The 18,469-nt window shown below is 41.8% G+C and overlaps 1 protein-coding gene across 8 annotated transcripts in view; it reads left to right on the top strand.

Annotated features, from left to right (window-relative positions):
• Positions 1 to 18,469, top strand: part of rims2 (regulating synaptic membrane exocytosis 2) — a 922,071-nt gene that overhangs the window by 612,827 nt on the left and 290,775 nt on the right. For all 8 annotated transcript variants that reach the window (XM_033018897.1, XM_033018898.1, XM_033018899.1 and 5 more), the window contains one exon: positions 8,012 to 8,086. In XM_033018897.1, the coding sequence (XP_032874788.1) occupies positions 8,012 to 8,086 (75 nt within the window). The remainder of the gene's footprint in view (positions 1 to 8,011; positions 8,087 to 18,469) is intronic.

Below are 18,469 nucleotides of genomic sequence, written 5' to 3'. Positions count from 1 at the left end.
TGACGGAACTGAGCCGACCATTCGAGAGGCTAGTGGCTAGTGTGTTTGTCCAGGTAGCCGTCTTTTTTACATCATCTGATGTGTCATTGTGCCCTCCAACTGTTAGTGTTAGGGTTAGGGGGGGTTTCCCCCCCCCCCCCCCCGACAGTATGCCCATTATTGATCGTTGAAGATCCGCAAAATGTCCAATGTAAGGGCAATTGTGAGATCCGCCAAATTTTTTGCAAAGGATTTGTACTTTTCTATCTTCAGGTATTCCATCAGGGTGTCGTTCCAATCGTGCCATTTTCCTCGAGCACCCATTACGAATCCAAAGAATTTGATCGTCGTCCCTTTAGTCACTTCGGCAATCTGTCCCCTCAGATGCTCATATTTCTCGGTCTTCTCCTTCCACGCACGCTCCAGTTCCATATTGTTGCTCTCGTACCTCACTATCACATCGACCACTGCCACTTCCTGCCCTTTGACAAAGATCAAGTCGGGCTTCTATAGTCTTCCATCCTCCGTTCTGAACCTCGGTTCGATGTGTACAGCCCATCCGTGCTTAGCAACCTGCGCCTTCAGTTTGTCCATGATCTTATTATGGCACTTAATCCGTGCGTTTTTGACTGCGAGACATTGTCCGGAGATGTGTGCCAATGTTTAGTTGGCCATTGCACACCTTCTGCACAGTTTGGCCATGTTGGGGCGGCCGTATGAAATGGTGCATCTTGTGGGGTATAAGTTGCACCTCAGTAGCAATCTCTTAATGAATAGAGACTGTTTCATTTTATGATGTCCATACAGCCATGTGTTGGATGTCGGGTCGTTCTTGTAGTAGTGGATGCCGGGGCCCTGGGCCAAAAGCTTGGTCCATTTTTCGAACTCCCATTTGCGCCATTCCGCATATTTGTTTACGGGTTTGGCGTTTCCTTCAGTTCCGGGTGTACTTTCTTCCATTTCCCAAATGGTTGAGAGGCCCTCCTCTTCGTTGTCATTCGATTGAGCGGGTTCGAGAAATTCTTCTATTTCTCTTAGCACTTTGAGGTTTCTCAGTTTGTTTATGTGCTCCACGTTGTTATTACCTCGGAACTGGAACGATGCCGAGATGACTGCATCTTCTGATTTTTCTAGGGACTCGAGTTTCCGGATAATTGCAGATGGAATTTGTACTTCGAGTTTTGGTAATCCGAGGCCCCCGTCCTTGTTTTTGGAATATAGTATTCCATCTGTTGTGTCAGCAGGGAGATGTAGTATTTCTTTCACTGCCTTCTTAATGATATTGTCCAGTTTTATGACGGTGTTTTGTGATGCTTCCGTGAGGATAAGGTGGTAGTAAATCCTCGGAATCATATGCGTTTTTAGGATTTCGAGTTGCTGTGTCGGCTTGAGTTCTGCCTCTTTCAGACTCGTAATCCACGTGTTCTGTTTTACCGACCAGTTGTCCTCAGTTACTCCTGCCCATCGGTCTATTCGCGCTCCCAGATATTTCTCGAGCTCGCCCGGTTCGATGTGGTTCACCGGTTCACCATTGATTTTCCACTTTTCCCGGGTGTTGTAGAGGAACGTTTTCTTGTATGGTCTACAGTGGAAACCGGCCGTTTTTTTGATATTTATTTGTAGACCTGTGTTCTGGCAGAAATTCTGCAGGATTTTCATATTGGCCGTCATTCCTGCGTAGGAGTCGCTGAGGATTGCTATGTCGTCGGCAAATGCGAGCGAAGAACAGCTGATTCTCCTGTTCTTATGTGTTAGCGTGACACCCATCTGTGCCTGTTCCAATGTGCATATCAGGGGGTCCATAGTATTGTTGAATAACAGTGGTGAGAGTGGGTCGCCTTGTTTGACTCTCCTTTTAATGGGTATGGGCTCTGTTGCGGTCTTGTCACCCTCTATCACCGTTGTGTTGCCGGTATAGAGACTCTGCACTAGGTGAATGAACCTGTTCGGTATACCCATCCTCTTGAGTCCAACTGTGAGCGTTTTGTGACCGATGGAGTCGAATGCCTTTGCCAGGTCTACAAAGACTACCGCCAATTCCTTTCTGTTGCTCTTTGCCCCCTTCATGATATTTTCTAGGATCGCAATGTTTTCATTGCATCCTGGGGTGGCCGCTATAAATCCCTTCTGGCGAGGGTTAAGCGTTACTGCTTCCGACAGTCTCTTCACGATGATTTTTGTGAAGAGCCGGAGCAACATCGGCCCGATTGTGATGGGCCTCCAGTTGTCGATGTTCTTGAGGAGTTCTGCATCCTCCGTTTTAGGAATTAGCACAGTCCGACTCCTTTTCAGGGCTGTTGGTACGAATGCCAATTTCTGCCATAGAGAGAAGAGGCGAGGTATTAGTGTCACATCCTGACCCATGATGTTTTCAAGGTGTTCCACCTTCATTCCGTCCAGTCCCGCTGCACTTTTCGTATTCATCGCGCTTATCGTCTTTTCGACCTCTTCTAGCTCAATGGCTTCCATTAGCCGGTTTATGTCTGTGGCGCCATTATACGGTGCCATTGGCAAGTTGTCTTTGTCTAAATCTAACTCCTTGGTTTCTTCTGCTCTGTCATCTGGTGGAATGCTTTCCAAAACAGCAAGACTTGCTGACCCGCTTGGTAAGTACAAATCCTCCCTTATTGCAGAGAGAGGTTAGGTGTTTCACCATTTGAATTGCCTCTAACTCAGTAGATATGGATTTTAGGCAATCGTCCACGTAAAAATTATTTATCAAAGTGGAAATTACCTCCTCTGGGAAATAATCTTTATTATCCTCTGCGGTTTTCCTCAAAGCGAAATTCGCACAACTTGGAGATGACACTGCTCCAAAAAGATGTACTTTCATTCGGTAATCAACAAGGTCTTGTTGCACATCCCCTTCAGGCCACCATAAGAATCACAGGTAATCAATAAGTTTACCAGTTACTTTCACTTGATGAAACATTGATCTGATATCAGCCATCAAAGCTATCGGTTCTTGCCTAAATTTGATGAGAACTCCAATGAGCGAGTTAGTAAGGTCTGGACCTTGCAGTAGTTCACTGTTAAGCGATGTCCCTTTAAAGACAGCCGCGCAGTCAAAGACCACCCTCAATGTCCCTTTCTTCGAGTGGTACACCCCATGGTGCGGAATATACCAGATCTCTCCATCATCTCGATATAGTTGATTCGTTGGTATCCTTTCAGCATAATCATTATTAATCATATTCTGTAAGAAGGATGTATATTCCTCTTGAAATTTCGTGTTCTTAACAAACTTACGTTTCAAACCTTGAATACGCTGTTCAGCCATATAACGATTATTCGGTAAATTAACACTTTCTTGCTTGAAAGGTAAATCCAAACAATAATGTCCATTTTTCATCTTAACTGAATGGTTCATAATATCTAAGAATTTTAATTCTTCTCTAGACATTTCTTCATATTCCTGGCTGGTACTTTCATTGAAGTCATGGTTATATTGCTTCATTAACAGCTTCATTCCCACTGGGTATGACGTCTGCGTTCTTCCCAAGACAGCACTGAACACAGCAGTACATTCTGTTTCTTGCCAACCTCCTGGTAGAGGTTCCATAGTTGGCTCATATGCGATTTCACCTCGATCACGTTCTGTTCTGATTCCATGTAGTTTTTTCTGTGTATCAATTACTCTGGTAATCTGCAACCATAATTCATTTCTCTCTTTCTCGGTTTCCCTCAGACAGGCAACATGTGAAATATCTGTTTCTTCAAGTTGTCTGGGTCTTTTTTCACCACCACGTGGCTCTTCTGGCATAGCTCTGCCCTCATCTTCATCTTTATTCATGATTTAAAAGAGGTCTTGGCAGATTGCCAAGTCTTTAAATTAGTCGAAAAAGTCTCTGCTTCTAAGTGACTGTTATTATCAACAATTTCTTCCAAAACTAAAACATGCCGATAATGTAGAGAACCTCTCTCTAATTCCAGGTGCAAAATAAATGATGCTAATTCAAATGGAATGCGCTTTATCACCAGAGATTCAAAACAATCCAAGGTCGGTCTGCCTTTCCCAGACACGCTGGAGAAAACTGCTTCTTGAGCTCTGTAACAGAATTCTTTTAATTAAAACCGTGATTTTAATTCAAAAGGTAATAATCGATTCGTACTCACAAATCCAGTGATACGTCTTCAGATACGTTCCGATGCTGTTGATAGACTTCAAGGCTCTTCCTGGCCGAGATCTTCTTCAGCTCCACGATTGGAACCAATCTGCTTTCTTTGGCTATGCCTCTCCGAGGTCTTAGCCCTGCCGTCTTCAATTAAATCTTCTGTCCCACTCTCTGGGACTGGTATTTCTTCTTCAGTTCCACGATTGGAACCAATCTTCTTTGGCTATGCCTCTCTGAGGTCTTAGCCTGGTCGTCCTGCTCTGGCTGCGCCTCTCCGAGGTCTTAGCCTTCGCACTTCGATCTTCTGTCCCTATCTCAAGGACTGGTATTTACCCTCACCGGAGGTTCGCTTCTACTTATCTTCTTCTGTCCCACTCTCTGGGACTGGCAATTACCCCCCTGCCGGAGGTAGCCTTCGACTTAATGTAGCGGCAGATTTTTCAAATCTTTCCGGAAATTAACTCCCTAGCCACTAATTGTGTGAGACGGGATAAGGGGAATATCTTCGGTACGCATGCAAGCTGCCCCAGAGACCTTCAGAGCTTCTCCTTTCATAAAGCTTCAGCACAGTCTTTTAATGAATATTTTCTTTATTGTAGATATAAAACAGTAAGATACATCCAAGGGTTTTCCGACTTGTTCCGGCAATCTTCTTCGAACTCCAGCTCATTACTTCAGATACTTGAAAACTCCTCGTGTCTCCATGCTTCACATGATCTTGACATGTGGCTTGACATGCTCGACATGTGGCTTGACATGGTCGAAGGATTAACCTTCTCCCTCTTCACTCCAAAACGAATCTAACCAACTAAACTACCACGCAAGCAGTTAAGCTGCATAAACACGCCCAAAGACACGTCATAAATCCCACCCACATTATAACGGGCAGTCTAAAATTTAAAGGAACATGCCATCCACAATGACATGCAAAACAGGCCAAATGGCCAATACAGTTAACATTATACCGATAATTAAGAAAAGCTGTAACATTGTTGCTGGGATTGGAAAATTATAGTTATAGGAGAGACTAGATTAACTGAAACAGTTTTCCTCAGAGTGAGGGAAACTGATGGGTGAATTTACAAAGATTTGTAAAATGTTGAGGGGCACAGATACATGGATGGTCACTGTTTATTTTCTAGGATAGAGGAATATCAAACAATAGGGCATAGGTTTAAGGTGAGAGTGAAATAATTAAAGGGGACTTTTAAAGGAGGTGGGTATGTGAAATGAGCTGCCAGAACTAATGAAGACTGATACAAGTGCAACATTGAAAATACATTTGGATGGATTCATGAATAAGAAAGGTTTAGAGGGATCCATTCCCCAAATGGGATTAGTTTAAAAACAAAGCTTAGTTGGCTTGATGAATTGGGCCAAAGGACTTGTTTCTGTGCCATTTAACTCCTTGAGATGTGAAATCCCCATGGTAGTTTAAAAGATGCACTACAGCTGAGTTTAATTTTGCCCTTTGAGATTTTAAGTTAATTACACTTGCATCCCTAACCATGTTACCTTACAAAATAGGTCAACACACTTCGTCACATGTTCATAAAAACTCTTTTTTTCCAAGACTTCCTCCCGAGGCATTTGAATGATGATCCACGGGCACTTTTTGCTCACCAGTGTGTGCAGCTTTGTCAATTAAAGCAGGGAGAACAGGATTAGATATTGTGTGACACCCAAGTGGTTAAACAGTTGATCCTAATTTGAGGAAGGACATTCTTGCTGTTGAGGGAGTGCAGCGTAGGTTTACAAAGTTAATTCCCGGTATGGCAGGACTGTCATATGATGAAAGAATGGAGCGCCTCTGCTTGTATTCACTGGAATTTAGAAGGATGAGAGGGAATCTTATAGAAATATAAAATTATTAAGGGATTGGACACGCTAGAGGCAGGAAACAAGTTCCCAATGTTGGGGGAGTCCAGAACCAGGGGCCACAGTTTAAGAATAAGGGGTAGGCCATTTAGAACTGAGACGAGGAAAAACTTTTTCACACAGAGAGTTGTGAATTCGGGGAAGTCTCTGCCTCAGAAGGCAGTGGAGGCTGATTCACTGGATGCATTCAAAAGAGAGTTAGATAGTTCTTAGGGCGAGCGGAATCAAGGGATATGGGGAGAAGGCAGGAACGGGGTACTGATTGGGGATGATCAGCCATGATCACTTTGAATGGCTCAATGGGCCGAATGGCCTACTCCTGCACCTATTGTCTATGTATCTTTGTATCTATTTATTAATATCTACACTTTGTGCTAACATACAAATGAGTGCAGGATGACAAATGCCCAAGGAACCATGATCCTTTTTGCCATTTTCAGGATGGAAAAATAAAAGATACTATTGCAAGGTTTGAACTGTTCACTGCTTAACATTCTCTTGGTTGAGCATATGATGGAATATATTGCTGAAAGGGGCATAATGATTCAAACAATGGGATGCAGTGCACAATTCAATGTATATGACTGCAACCTCCTTGTAAGTGGGTTGTTAACGATAGTCGAGAAAATGACTGTTGACAATTACTATTTTATTTGTTGCGCCCACACCAACAATAAAAATGTGGATATCAAATATGTTTGAAACACTACATCTGGAAGAGATGAGATTCCTCTTAGCAGGCAAAGCAGACCAATTCCAAAAGACGTGGTCTACGTTTTTGGAACTATTACAAGCATGAGGTGCAATAGTAATTCAAAAAATAAATAAATAAATAAATGGTACCAGGATCTGGCAACGGGGGGTAAAACAATAAAAACAGACTTGGTTGGTAGTCCGCTTTCTGCGGAGTTTAATGTTATAATAGAGCGATTGTTTCTCCTTTCTTTTTCTTTCTATTCTAGGGTCTACTCTCTTTCTTTACTTCCTTCTCTAACTTCTTTTCTAAGGGGCTTTCTTTTCTCAACACTCTCTTGTACCTTCACGACTCTTGCGCACTTTCCTTACTTCCTTTACTTCTATCTTTTTCTTAAAGCTCAAAAAATGAAGCGGTACTAAAAAATGTATTAAGACATATGTGTTGTGTATTATTGTAACTTACCGTACTTCTAATAAAAATAATTAAAAAAAAATTAAAAAGTAAGTGGGTTGTTAACGATAGTCGAGAAAATGACTTGACAATTACTATTTTATTTGAAAGGAAGTTCTAATGTTTAGTTACTTGGAAGAACTGTTCAAGCGACATTGTATCTGCGGAAGATGCCTGCTGTGCTGAAGTGAAACAGCAGCCTCTTAACATTAATCCACGTGCAAATGTCACATTAAGCAATGGAGCAATTACTCTTTCTGGGTAACAAAGCTTGAGCATCAAGCAAGGTTAATTACAGGGGGAAAAAAATCTAAGTAAAATCCCATTCATCATTAGAACTGTTAATCTTATGAGCTAATTAAAAAAAAAATTATTCTCCCCATTGAGTAGCTCTGTGCCATGCAGATCCCAATCAGATCAAGTAAGACTGATGCTTCCTGGTTACCTCACCTGTTAATTTCTGACCTGCTGGCAGGAGGTTGTTGAGTTGATCTCCTTCCCAGATTTTCCTGCTGTTCTGATGGGATAGTTATCTCTATTCTACTACAGACATGCTGACATGGATTCAACGCAAACAATGAATGTTTCATGAAATGGACCAAACAGTAATGGGGAATTTGAACATCGTGATGGATAGAAAAGAATCTCCTGAAGCAGTGTGTTTGAGATGTAAATGTTTCTTCATTCTACACAAATTAGGTACCACTTGAAACAAAAATAGTGTTCTAATTAATTCAATTAATTAACTTAATGGGACGCAGAAAAAATGTTAATCTTTTTTTCTCAGGCAGCGCATAAAAGATTTTTTTTAAAAAGTCAATTATGCTTCTTAAGTAGCTCTGTACTTGTGGTGTGCTAACAGGGTATTTTGTTTTATCTGTTGACTAAGCAGCCAGGTTTCTGTAACAAACAGAAGAACGGCTTGCCCAAGAATAGAAATCCAGCAGCCTTCCACTGACACCGACAGGTACAATAGGTTTACAGTAGCTAGCTTCATGCCAACTCCTTGAAGTAGTTAGATGGTTTGAGACTCTGTTTCAGTTGTTACATGCTGGATAGCTTGTGTTAGCAGGATATTAGAATGATAAAACAAAACAAAATAAATAACTGCAAATACCTTTAACTAATTCACCATGCAATGGGTAAGTCATGTTGAACATTTTAGTCATTTAAATTGTTATACCTTTTATACAGGAAACAAACGTGTGTTACATAGCAATCATTGAAAATACAAACTGAACCAAAGATATTTGAAGAGGTGACAAATAGTTTGCTGAAGCATAGCAAACAAAAAGATGCAGGAAGATTGTTCCCGATGTTGGGGAAGTCCAGAACAATGGGTCACAGTTTAAGGATAAGGGGGAAATCTTTTAGGACCGAGATGAGAAAAACATTTTTCACACAGAGAGTGGTGAATCTGTGGAATTCTCTGCCACAGAAGGTAGTTGAGGCCAGTTCATTGGCTATATTTAAGAGGGAGTTAGATGTGGCTAAGGGGATCAGGGGGTATGGAGAGAAGGCAGGTACAGGATACTGAGTTGGATGATCATATTGAATGGCGGTGCAGGCTCGAAGGGCCGAATGGCCTACTCCTGCACCTATTTTCTATGTTTCTAAAAGCAGGAGGAAGCTATACAAACTGCTCATTCTTCTGATACTCTCAGAACCAAGGCCAATCCAATAACTCATTGACATCTTTGCTCATTGACATATTCCCCATATCCTTTGTTCACTTATTTAGACTATATTTAGAGTATACATAACAACTGAACAATCACAGACCCCTGGATTGGTAACTTCTATATAACGATTTACAACTCATTAAGTGTAAAATCTCTTATGTCTTCTACATCCTGAAGCTCGTGTTCTAATTAGAGTAAATAGCCTCTGAGCATCAACCTTGTGAGAACATTGCAATGAGATCACATCCTGCTTTTTAAAACTCCACAAACCTAAGCTGTTCCAGCTCAATACCTAATATAATAGACCCAAGGAAACATCTTAGTAAATCTGAGGCATGTATATCACCCTTCATGTGGAGACCAGAACTGCACAATACTTTCCAGATAAAACAGTGCACAATTGTAGCAATGCTACTTTTTATACAGGAATCCCTGTGCAATAAAAGCCACCTTTTTGCTTGCCTTGCAGGTTGCTTGCTGCACCTACATCTAAACCTATTATGTTTCCTTAACAATTATGCTAGTCAGAAAATGTGCGACTGAATAAGTGAATAATTTCCCACATTATACCCAACCTATAGTCTAGAAATTGGAGTAATTAGCGTCCATTTTTCATGAGTAAATTGGCATAAATACAATTTAATGTGAGGTAGATGACCCTAGCATCCATTCCAAGTAAAATTACATGTTGGGAAATTGACTAATTGGTCAATTGGTATACCAATTAGTTTCATGCACAATTCAATTTAGTGCCTTTTAACATTTTCTAAATATTATTTGTCAAACTAACGATATGACGGCTCCTGCACAAGATAGTTTCTCCCCTACTGAAGTGAAGTATTTGGGTGTAACGTGTGCCCTTTATTAAAGATTCATGATATGACAAGGAATTCATCATGTATTTTGTTACATTTATGTCTATTGAAAAAGAAACTCCCTTGACCTGACCGAGTAATTTCAGAACTGACTGAAGATAGTTCAAAACACTTTTCTAGTTTATGGAGTACACTGAGAATAACAGGGAATCCTGTTTCCAAAAGATAACTGCTATAATACCATTCAGTGGTTGCTTCAATGTACAGAGGAGGCAGCATAATATTAGCAATCTTTCTAGCTGAGCCATGGTAGGGTCTGCAGCAATGATAGCGGCTGTCACTTATCCCTGCACAATGATGGATGTGATTTACCGTAATGAATGACAAATTTCCACACAATTGTTGACATCAGAAGCAAATCAATTAATACAAACATCAAGTATTGCAACATAATCTGCACATCATTCTAAAGGGGAAATGTGAAGAGTTAGAATTTGTCCATGTTGGTACCAAAATCAAAGGTGGAAGGAAGGATAAGGTCCTTCAATCACATTTTAGGGAACAAGGTAAAAGGCTAAAAAGTAGATGCACATTGGTAGTAATGTTAGGATTATTCCCAGGGTCATGTGATAACAAGTTCAGAAAAAATAAGATAGATCAAAGAAATGGGTAGCTGGAAGGATGGTGAAGGAGAGAAAGATTTGAACTTCCGAAAGATTTCGACTTTAGTTTTATAAGGCAGACGGGTTCTGTCCAAATTACACCTCAATGTGACAAAGATCAATATCTCCCCAGGAATTTGTGCGCGTGGCTTTGGGAAAAGTTCAACCTAGATCAGTAGGGGAGGATGGGCATGTGAGAGGAGAGTCAAGGAGGGAGAAAAAACGAAGCTGACAGTGGAATGGAACAAACAATTTGGTAAGAAATGGGCAAGCAGAAAATTGGATGAGAGTACAGAAATTTTTTAAAAAGCCAAATTTAAAGACACTATCTGAATGTGCAAGCTTCTGAAACTAAGTGGATGAATTAATGGCGCAAATAGATGTAAATGGACGCAACAGAAACCTGACTATATTGTAACTAAAAATGAAAATGAAATCTTCCAAGCAATTCAATATTTGGGAAATACAGGCCAAAAGGAGAATGAAGTCAAAAGAGTGAGCAGATGTTGGAAACTTAAGATTCAGATTCAGATTCAGATTCAATTTTAATTGTCATTGTCAGTGTACAGTACAGAGACAACAAAATGCATTTAGCATCTCCCTGGAAGAGCGACATAGCAAATGATTTGAATAAATAATAATAAGTGTCCGGGGGGGGGGGGGGGATTGGCAGTCACCGAGGTACGTTGTTGAGTAGAGTGACAGCTGCCGGGAAGAAGCTGTTCCTGGACCTGCTGGTTCGGCAACGGAGAGACCTGTAGCGCCTCCCAGATGGTAGGAGGGTAAACAGTCCATGGTTGGGGTGAGAGCAGTCCTTGGCGATGTTGAGTGCCCTCCGCAGACAACGCTTGCTTTGGACAGACTCAATGGAGGGGAGCAATGAACCGGTGATGCGTTTGGCAATTTTCACCACCCTCTGCAATGCCTTCCGGTCGGAGACAGAGCAGTTGCCATACCATACTGTGATGCAGTTGGTAAGGATGCTCTCGATGGTGCAGCGGTAGAAGTTCACCAGGATCTGAGGAGACAGATGGACCTTCTTCACTCTCCTCAGGAAGAAGAGACGCTGGTGAGCCTTCTTGATCAGAGTTGAGGTATTGTGGGTCCAAGAGAGGTCATCGGAGATGTTGACTCCCAGGAACCTGAAGCTAGAAACACGTTCCACCTCCGTCCCGTTAATGTGGATGAGGGTGTGCGTGCCGCCCCTGGACTTCCTGAAGTCTACAATGAGCTCCTTGGTCTTCTTGGAGTTAAGGGCCAGGTTGTTGTCAGCGCACCATGCTGCTAAGTGCTGGACCTCCTCCCTGTAGGCCAACTCATCGTTGTTGCTGATGAGGCCAATCACCGTTGTATCACCTGCATACTTGATGATGGTGTTAGTACCATGTACAGGTGTGCAGTCATAGGTGAAGAGAGAGTAGAGGAGGGGGCTCAGCACACAGCCCTGGGGAACGCCGGTGTTCAGGTTGAGGGTTGAAGAGGTGTGCTTGTCTAACCTAACAGACTGGGGTCTGTTGGTTAGAAAGTCCAGTATCCAGTTGCAGAGGGAGGGGTCGATGCCCAGGTTACCGAGTTTGGTGATCAGTTTTGATGGTATAATGGTGTTGAATGCTGAGCTGTAATCGATGAACAGCATTAAAAAACAGTGCTGAAGAAACTCAGCAGGGAAATGGACAGACTTCCCATCAGACTGAAGCAGAGTCCTGACCTGAAATGTTGTCCGTTCAGTTCCCCCCACAGGTCGCGCAGTTAATCAGGATTGAATTCAAGATCAAGTTCAAGTTCAAGAGAGTTTATTGTCATGTGTCCCAGATAGAACAATGAAATTCTTGCTTTGCTTCAGCACAACAGAATATTGTAGGCATAAATAAATACAGAACAGATCAGTGTGTCCATTTACCATTGAACATATATATATGTATACATATAAATAAGCATATAAAGTGCAATAGTCTATTCAAGTTCAGATTTTTGTTTGAGTTGAGTTTAATACTCTGATGGCTGTGGGGAAGAAGCTGTGCATGAACCTGGATGTACCAGATTTCAGGCTCCTGTACCTTCTACCTGAAGGCAGCGGAGAGATGAGTGTGTGGCCAGGATGGTGTGGGTCCTTGATGATGCTGCCAGCCTTTTTGAGGCAGCGACTGTGGTAGATCCCCTCGATGGTAGGGAGGTCAGAGCCGATGATGGAGCCAGTGTTTACAACGTTCTGCAGTCTTTTCCGCTCCTGGGCGCAGATGTTGCTGAACCAAGCCACGATGCAACCGATCAGCATGCTCTCTACTGTGCATCTGTAGAAGTTCTAGAGAGTCCTCCTCGGCATACCTACTCTCCGTAATCTCAGGAAATAGAGGCATTGATGTGCTTTCTTTATAATTGCATCAGTTTTCTGGGACCAGGAGAGATCTTTGGAAATATGCACGTCCAGGAATTTGAAGCTCTTGACCCTTCCCACCATTGATATAAACGGGGCTGTGAGTCCCCATCACACCCCTTCCAAAGTCCACAATCAGTTCCTTGGTTTTGCTGGTGTTGAGAGCCAGGTTATTGGGCTGGCACCATTTGGTCAGTCAGTTGATCTCTCTTCTGTACTCTGGCTCGTCTCCATCAGTGATACGTCCCACAACAGTGGTGTCATCGGCGAACTTGGTGATGGAGTTTGCACTATGACCGGCTATGCAGTCATGAGTATAGAGGGGGCTGAGCACACAGCCTTGAGGTGCTGCCGTGCTGATTGTTATCGAGGCTGACACATTTCCACCAATACGACTGACTGGTCTGTGAATGTGGTCTGTAGATAAACGGGATCATGCTTCAACAAATCATTGGGAAAATATTTAAATTTGTTTTGGAGGCAGGAAGGGGCAGAAAATATTACATAGCTACAGAGAAAATGGTGTAGGCCATTCGGCCCTTCGAGCCAGCACCGCCGTTCAATGTGATCATGGCTGATCATCCACAATCAGTACCCTGTTCCTGCGTTCTCCCCATATCCCTTGATTCCGTAAGCCCGAAGAGCTCTATCTAAATCTCTTTTGAATGCATCCAGTGAGTCGGCCTCCACTGCGTTCTGAGGCAGAAAATTCTACAAATTCACAACTCTCTGGGTGAAAAAGATTTTCCTCTCACTCAGTTCTAGATGGCTTACTCCTTATTCTTAAACTGTGGCCCCTGACTCCCACAACATCGGGAACATGTTTCCTGCAACAGGCTTGTCTAATCCCTTAATAATTTTATATCTTTCTATAAGATACCCTCTCATCCTTCTAAATTCCAGTGCATACAAGCCCAGTCGTTCCATTCTTTCATCATATGACAGTCCCGCCATCCTGGGAATTAACCTTGTGAACCTACACTGCACTCCCTCAATAGTAACAATGTCCTTCCTCAAATATTGTTGGAGGTTGTTTATGTTATTTGGTTGAGAAAAGTTATTAAAAAAATTCCAAGTCTATGCTCTATTCTATCCTGAGAGTACTACCTTCAATGTTATTACTTTGTAACCTCTTTCCTAAAACTAAATGGGCTATGAATCAATCTGAAGAGTAAAACTTGGATACAAAGATGATTCAAGGGGATAATAAAAGAATTCAAGGTGACAGCCAAACTCACTGAGGGGGAATTTGATGGCAGATGCAGCACAATGTTGAAAAATGTATATTTTTCATTTCAGTAGATAAAACAGAAATGTTGCAAAATAATGTTATTTAAATGTTGCAAAATAATGATGTGTAAAAGTACCTGCATGTCCTTGCATCAATGAAAGCTAACACACATGCATCACAGACATTAGGAAGGGCAAAATAATGTTTTTATTGCTGGGGATTTTGAGTAAAAGTATAAAGGTATCTTACCGCCATTATGTAAAGTGAATGTGAAATCTCACCTGGGTGTACTTCTAATCTTCATGCCTAAAATGACATAATTGTTATGGAAGGAGTGTAGCTAAGATTCATCAGACTGATTCCCGGGACAATATGCCTGGCATATGAGGAGAGTAGGTGAGGCCTCCATTCTCTAGAGTTTAGAGCTATCAGAGACTACCTAATTGGATTTCTTGAGCTCTCATACAGAGGAGAGCATACAAAATTCTTCTGAGGAGGATGTATCCATTCAGTAAGGAATCTAGTTGTTAAGTCAAATGAGTTTATTGTCATGTGTCCCAGATAGGACAATGAAATTCTTGCTTGCTGCAGCACAACAGAATATTGTAAGCATAAATACAGAACAGTTCAGTGTGTCTACATAGCATAGACCATATATATACATATAAATAAACAGATAAAATGCAATAGGCTGTTATAGTTCAGAGTTTGTTTGATGGTGAGTTTAATAGTCTGATGGCTGTGGGAAAGTAGCTGTTCCTGAACCTGGATGTACCAGATTTCAGGCTCCTGTACCTTCTACCTGTTGGTAGCGGAGAGATGGGTGTGTGGCCAGGATGGTGTAGGTCCTTGATGATGCTGGCACCCTTTTTGAGGCAGCAACTGCGATAGATCCCTTCGATGGTGGGGAGGTCGGAGCCGATGATGGACTGGGCAGTGGTCACAACTTTCTGCATTCTTTTCCGGTCCTGGACCCTCAAGTTGCCGAACCAAGCCACCAATTCAACCAGGCAGCATGCTCTAGAACTAGGGATCACTGTCTCAAAATAGGGGCTCGCCCATTTATGACAACAAAGAAGAGAGACTTATTTAGTCAGAATGTAGTGGATCTTTGGAATTCGGTAACATAGAGGATTGTGGAAACTCATTCATTGATTGCATTCAAAACTGAGATTGATAGATTTCTGGATGTTAAGTAATCAAGCAGTATGGGGATAAGGCAGGGAAATGGTGCGAAATAAAAGATTGGCCGTAATATTTTTGAATGGTGCAACAATGAGCTCAATGCTCTACCCACGCTCCTGTTATTATTTTTATATTAATTACATAGAAACATAGAAAATAGGTGCAGGAGTAGGCCATTCGGCCCTTCGCGCCTGCACAGCCATTCAATATGATCATGGCTGATCATCCAACTCAGTATCCTGTACCTTCCTTCTCTCCATAGCCCCTGATCCCTTTAGCCACAAGGGCCACATCTTAAATATAGCCAATGAACTGGCCTCAACTACCTTCTGTGGCAGAGAATTCCAGAGATTCACCACTCTGTGTGAAAAATGTTTTTCTCATCTCGGTCTTAAAAGATTTCCCCCATATCCTTAAACTGTGACCCCTTGTTCTGGACTTCCCCAACATCGGGAACAATCTTCCTGCATCTAGCCTGTCCAACCCCTTAAGAATTTTGTAAGTTTCTATAAGATCCCCCCTCAATCTTCTAAATTCTAGCGAGTACAAGCCGAGTCTATCCAGTCTTTCTTCATATGAAAGTCCTGCCATCCCAGGAATCAGTCTGGTGAACCTTCTCTGTACTCCCTCTATGGCAAGAATGTCCTTCCTCAGATTAGGAGACCAAAACTGTACGCAGTACTCCAGGTGTGGTCTCACCAAGACCCTGTACAACTGCAGTAGAACCTCCCTGCTCCTATACTCAAATCCTTTTACACACAATCTCTTCCTGGCCATTTATATCTACGTTGTTCCCATTAACGATGAAGTGGGGGATATTATAATGAATAATTAATTAGGGAATGCAGAGACTGAATAAATATATTGTATCTATCATGATAGATGAACTTAAAAGCCCAAATCCTCTAGAAAATGTGGGGAGAAACTAGAGCAAAGAACAAAGCAATCAATCACTCGGGATAATATACTGACAAAGTAATAGTATCAAAACTGTTAAATCCTGAGGATAGTAAGGTCTACTTCTTGTGGTTGTTTTTATTATGATTCTCTAAATTTCCACAGATTTGAAAAGGCCCAGCAGTTAGTAAACCACAAATATAATCTATTCAAGAAAAGTGGGAGATAGATGTGGGGTATAAGTTTGGGAAGGTTTGGGAATTTGTTACTAAGGAAGATTTTCAGGATACTTGGAAAATCAAAATGTAATCAAACAGGGCCCATGCGATTTTATATGCAGGAAATTACGTATGATAAATTTCTTTGAGCATGCAAAATGTAGAGAGGATGAAAGCGGACCAGTTTCCAGGAGGCATCTGGTTAGGTACCACAGATAAGTTTACTGTTTAGAGTTACAGCTGATGGAATTGAGTGTAAAGTCCCCAGATTACAATAGGGGATCCCGATCCTAACCATAACTGTTCATAATTTGAAAATCAACAAAAACAATGCATGAGAGAGGATCACAGAGGCAGCTGTGATGGAAAACCACCTTGCCCACCAGACTCTGAGAGAGCGAGTGAGTCTGCTCAGCCCTCCCAGCTCTGCTTGGCTCAACCCACCCAATTCTTGTGGCTCATTCCAGGTGGATGGGAAGCAGTGGGGGGTGTGGACTGTGCAGGCAAATACCCCATTCCCATCCCACAGAAGATGCATGCAGCTTGGTAATTAGAACAGAACGTTAAATGGAGGGAGTCTACCAAATCCTGATGGGACTGTGGGACCTAGGTGTCCTCGTAAATGAAGCAGAGAAATGTGGCAGACAGGTTTATAAAATAGCCAAGAAGATAAATGCAATGTGAGGCTTTATTGAAAAGGGGATGACATACAAAAGAAGGAAAGTCTTGCTCCATCTGCATTGGGCACTGTTGAGGCCAAATCTAGCCGTTTTGGTCACCTTATTTGAATAAAAATAAACTGCATACATACGGGTGGAATTATTTGATACAGACAAGTGTGAAGTAAGGCAGTCTGGAGACTCAAATTCTGGTAGGACAGATAGAGTAAATGACAGGGACATTAGGAACATTGAAGGTAGACAAAATTGCTGGAGAAACTCAGCGGGTGCGGCAGCATCTATGGAGCGAAGGAAATAAGCAACGTTTCGGGCCGAAACCCTTCTTCATACTGAACATTGATTCACAATGTAATGTCTGGGTATACAGTAAGTCCATAACTCCCTGAAAGTGGTGGCACAGGTAGATAAGATAATGAAGAAGGCATTTATTATGCTTGCCTTCATCGGCTGAATCATTGAGTTTAAAAAGTGGGATATCTTGTTGCAACCATATAAAATATTGGTGCGACTGAACATGAGATAATGTGTAGAGTTCTGGTTGGCACGGCACCTGGAGGATGTGGTTGTAATAGAGAGAGAGTCATCAGGATGTTACCTGGAATGGTGGGTTGGAGTTATTATTTATTTACACTGAAATGTAGGAAGCGGAGGAGTGACCTTATCAGGCTTTATAGAATTATAAAGCTTTATCGAATAGATCAAGTACTTTTTCCCAGGTAATTGGTGTCTATAACTAGTGCACAAGTTTAATGTGAGAGCTGAGAAATTCAAGGAGATTTGCGGGACAGGGTCTTCATATAGGGAATGATGGTTACCTAGAATGAGTTGTCAGACGGGGTGCTGGAGGCAGATATAATTCCAACATTTAAAAGATATTTGGATCGTTATTTTAGATAGGAAAGGTGTATGGGCCTAATGCAGAAAAATAAAGTAGATAGGCATTATGGTTGGCAGGGACAAGGTGGGCCCAATGGGTCTGCTTCTGTTCTCTATGGGTCACAATTGGCATTAGCAGTAGTTCAAGGAAGGTCCAGGAGGTTGATTCACTGACCAACTCTCTTTTCTATCCTGCAGTCAATCCTCTATTGATGGTATTGCATTTTCCCAAAATCCCTGGGATCTAATTTTGTGTAACTTCCTTTTCTGTGGTATTTTATCGGAAGTCTTTTGAAAATTCAATTATACTGCATCAATTTTACATTATACTAATCAGATCTTAAATATCCCTCTTCGATTAGCCAACTGTATTGTCCCTTTCAGAGAACAATGTTGACTATAATTATCATGTGGGAGCAACAAATGTTCAAGCTCATAGAAACATAGAAAATAGGTGCAGGAGTAGGCCATTCGGCCATTCGAGCCTGCACCGTCATTCAATATGATCATGGCTAACTGGACAACAGCTCTGTTTCTTCCTCCCTCTTTTCTTAAAAACGGAATTGTGTTATATTTACTTCTTTATAATCTGCTGTCATTGTTCTGGAATTGTGCAATACTGTATTTCCAATAATGCATCTATACAGTATCTGTTTTTGAGCCTTTGAATGCAGACTGTCCTTTTCCAAGGAAATTCATCAGGTTTAAGTTCCCTTAATTTCTTCAGTAC

The sequence above is a fragment of the Amblyraja radiata genome, chromosome 4, assembly GCF_010909765.2.
Source record: "Amblyraja radiata isolate CabotCenter1 chromosome 4, sAmbRad1.1.pri, whole genome shotgun sequence".
Classification (NCBI taxonomy): domain Eukaryota; kingdom Metazoa; phylum Chordata; class Chondrichthyes; order Rajiformes; family Rajidae; genus Amblyraja; species Amblyraja radiata.
Note: the sequence above shows the minus strand (reverse complement) of the source record. Positions and strands in the feature narration are given on the sequence as shown.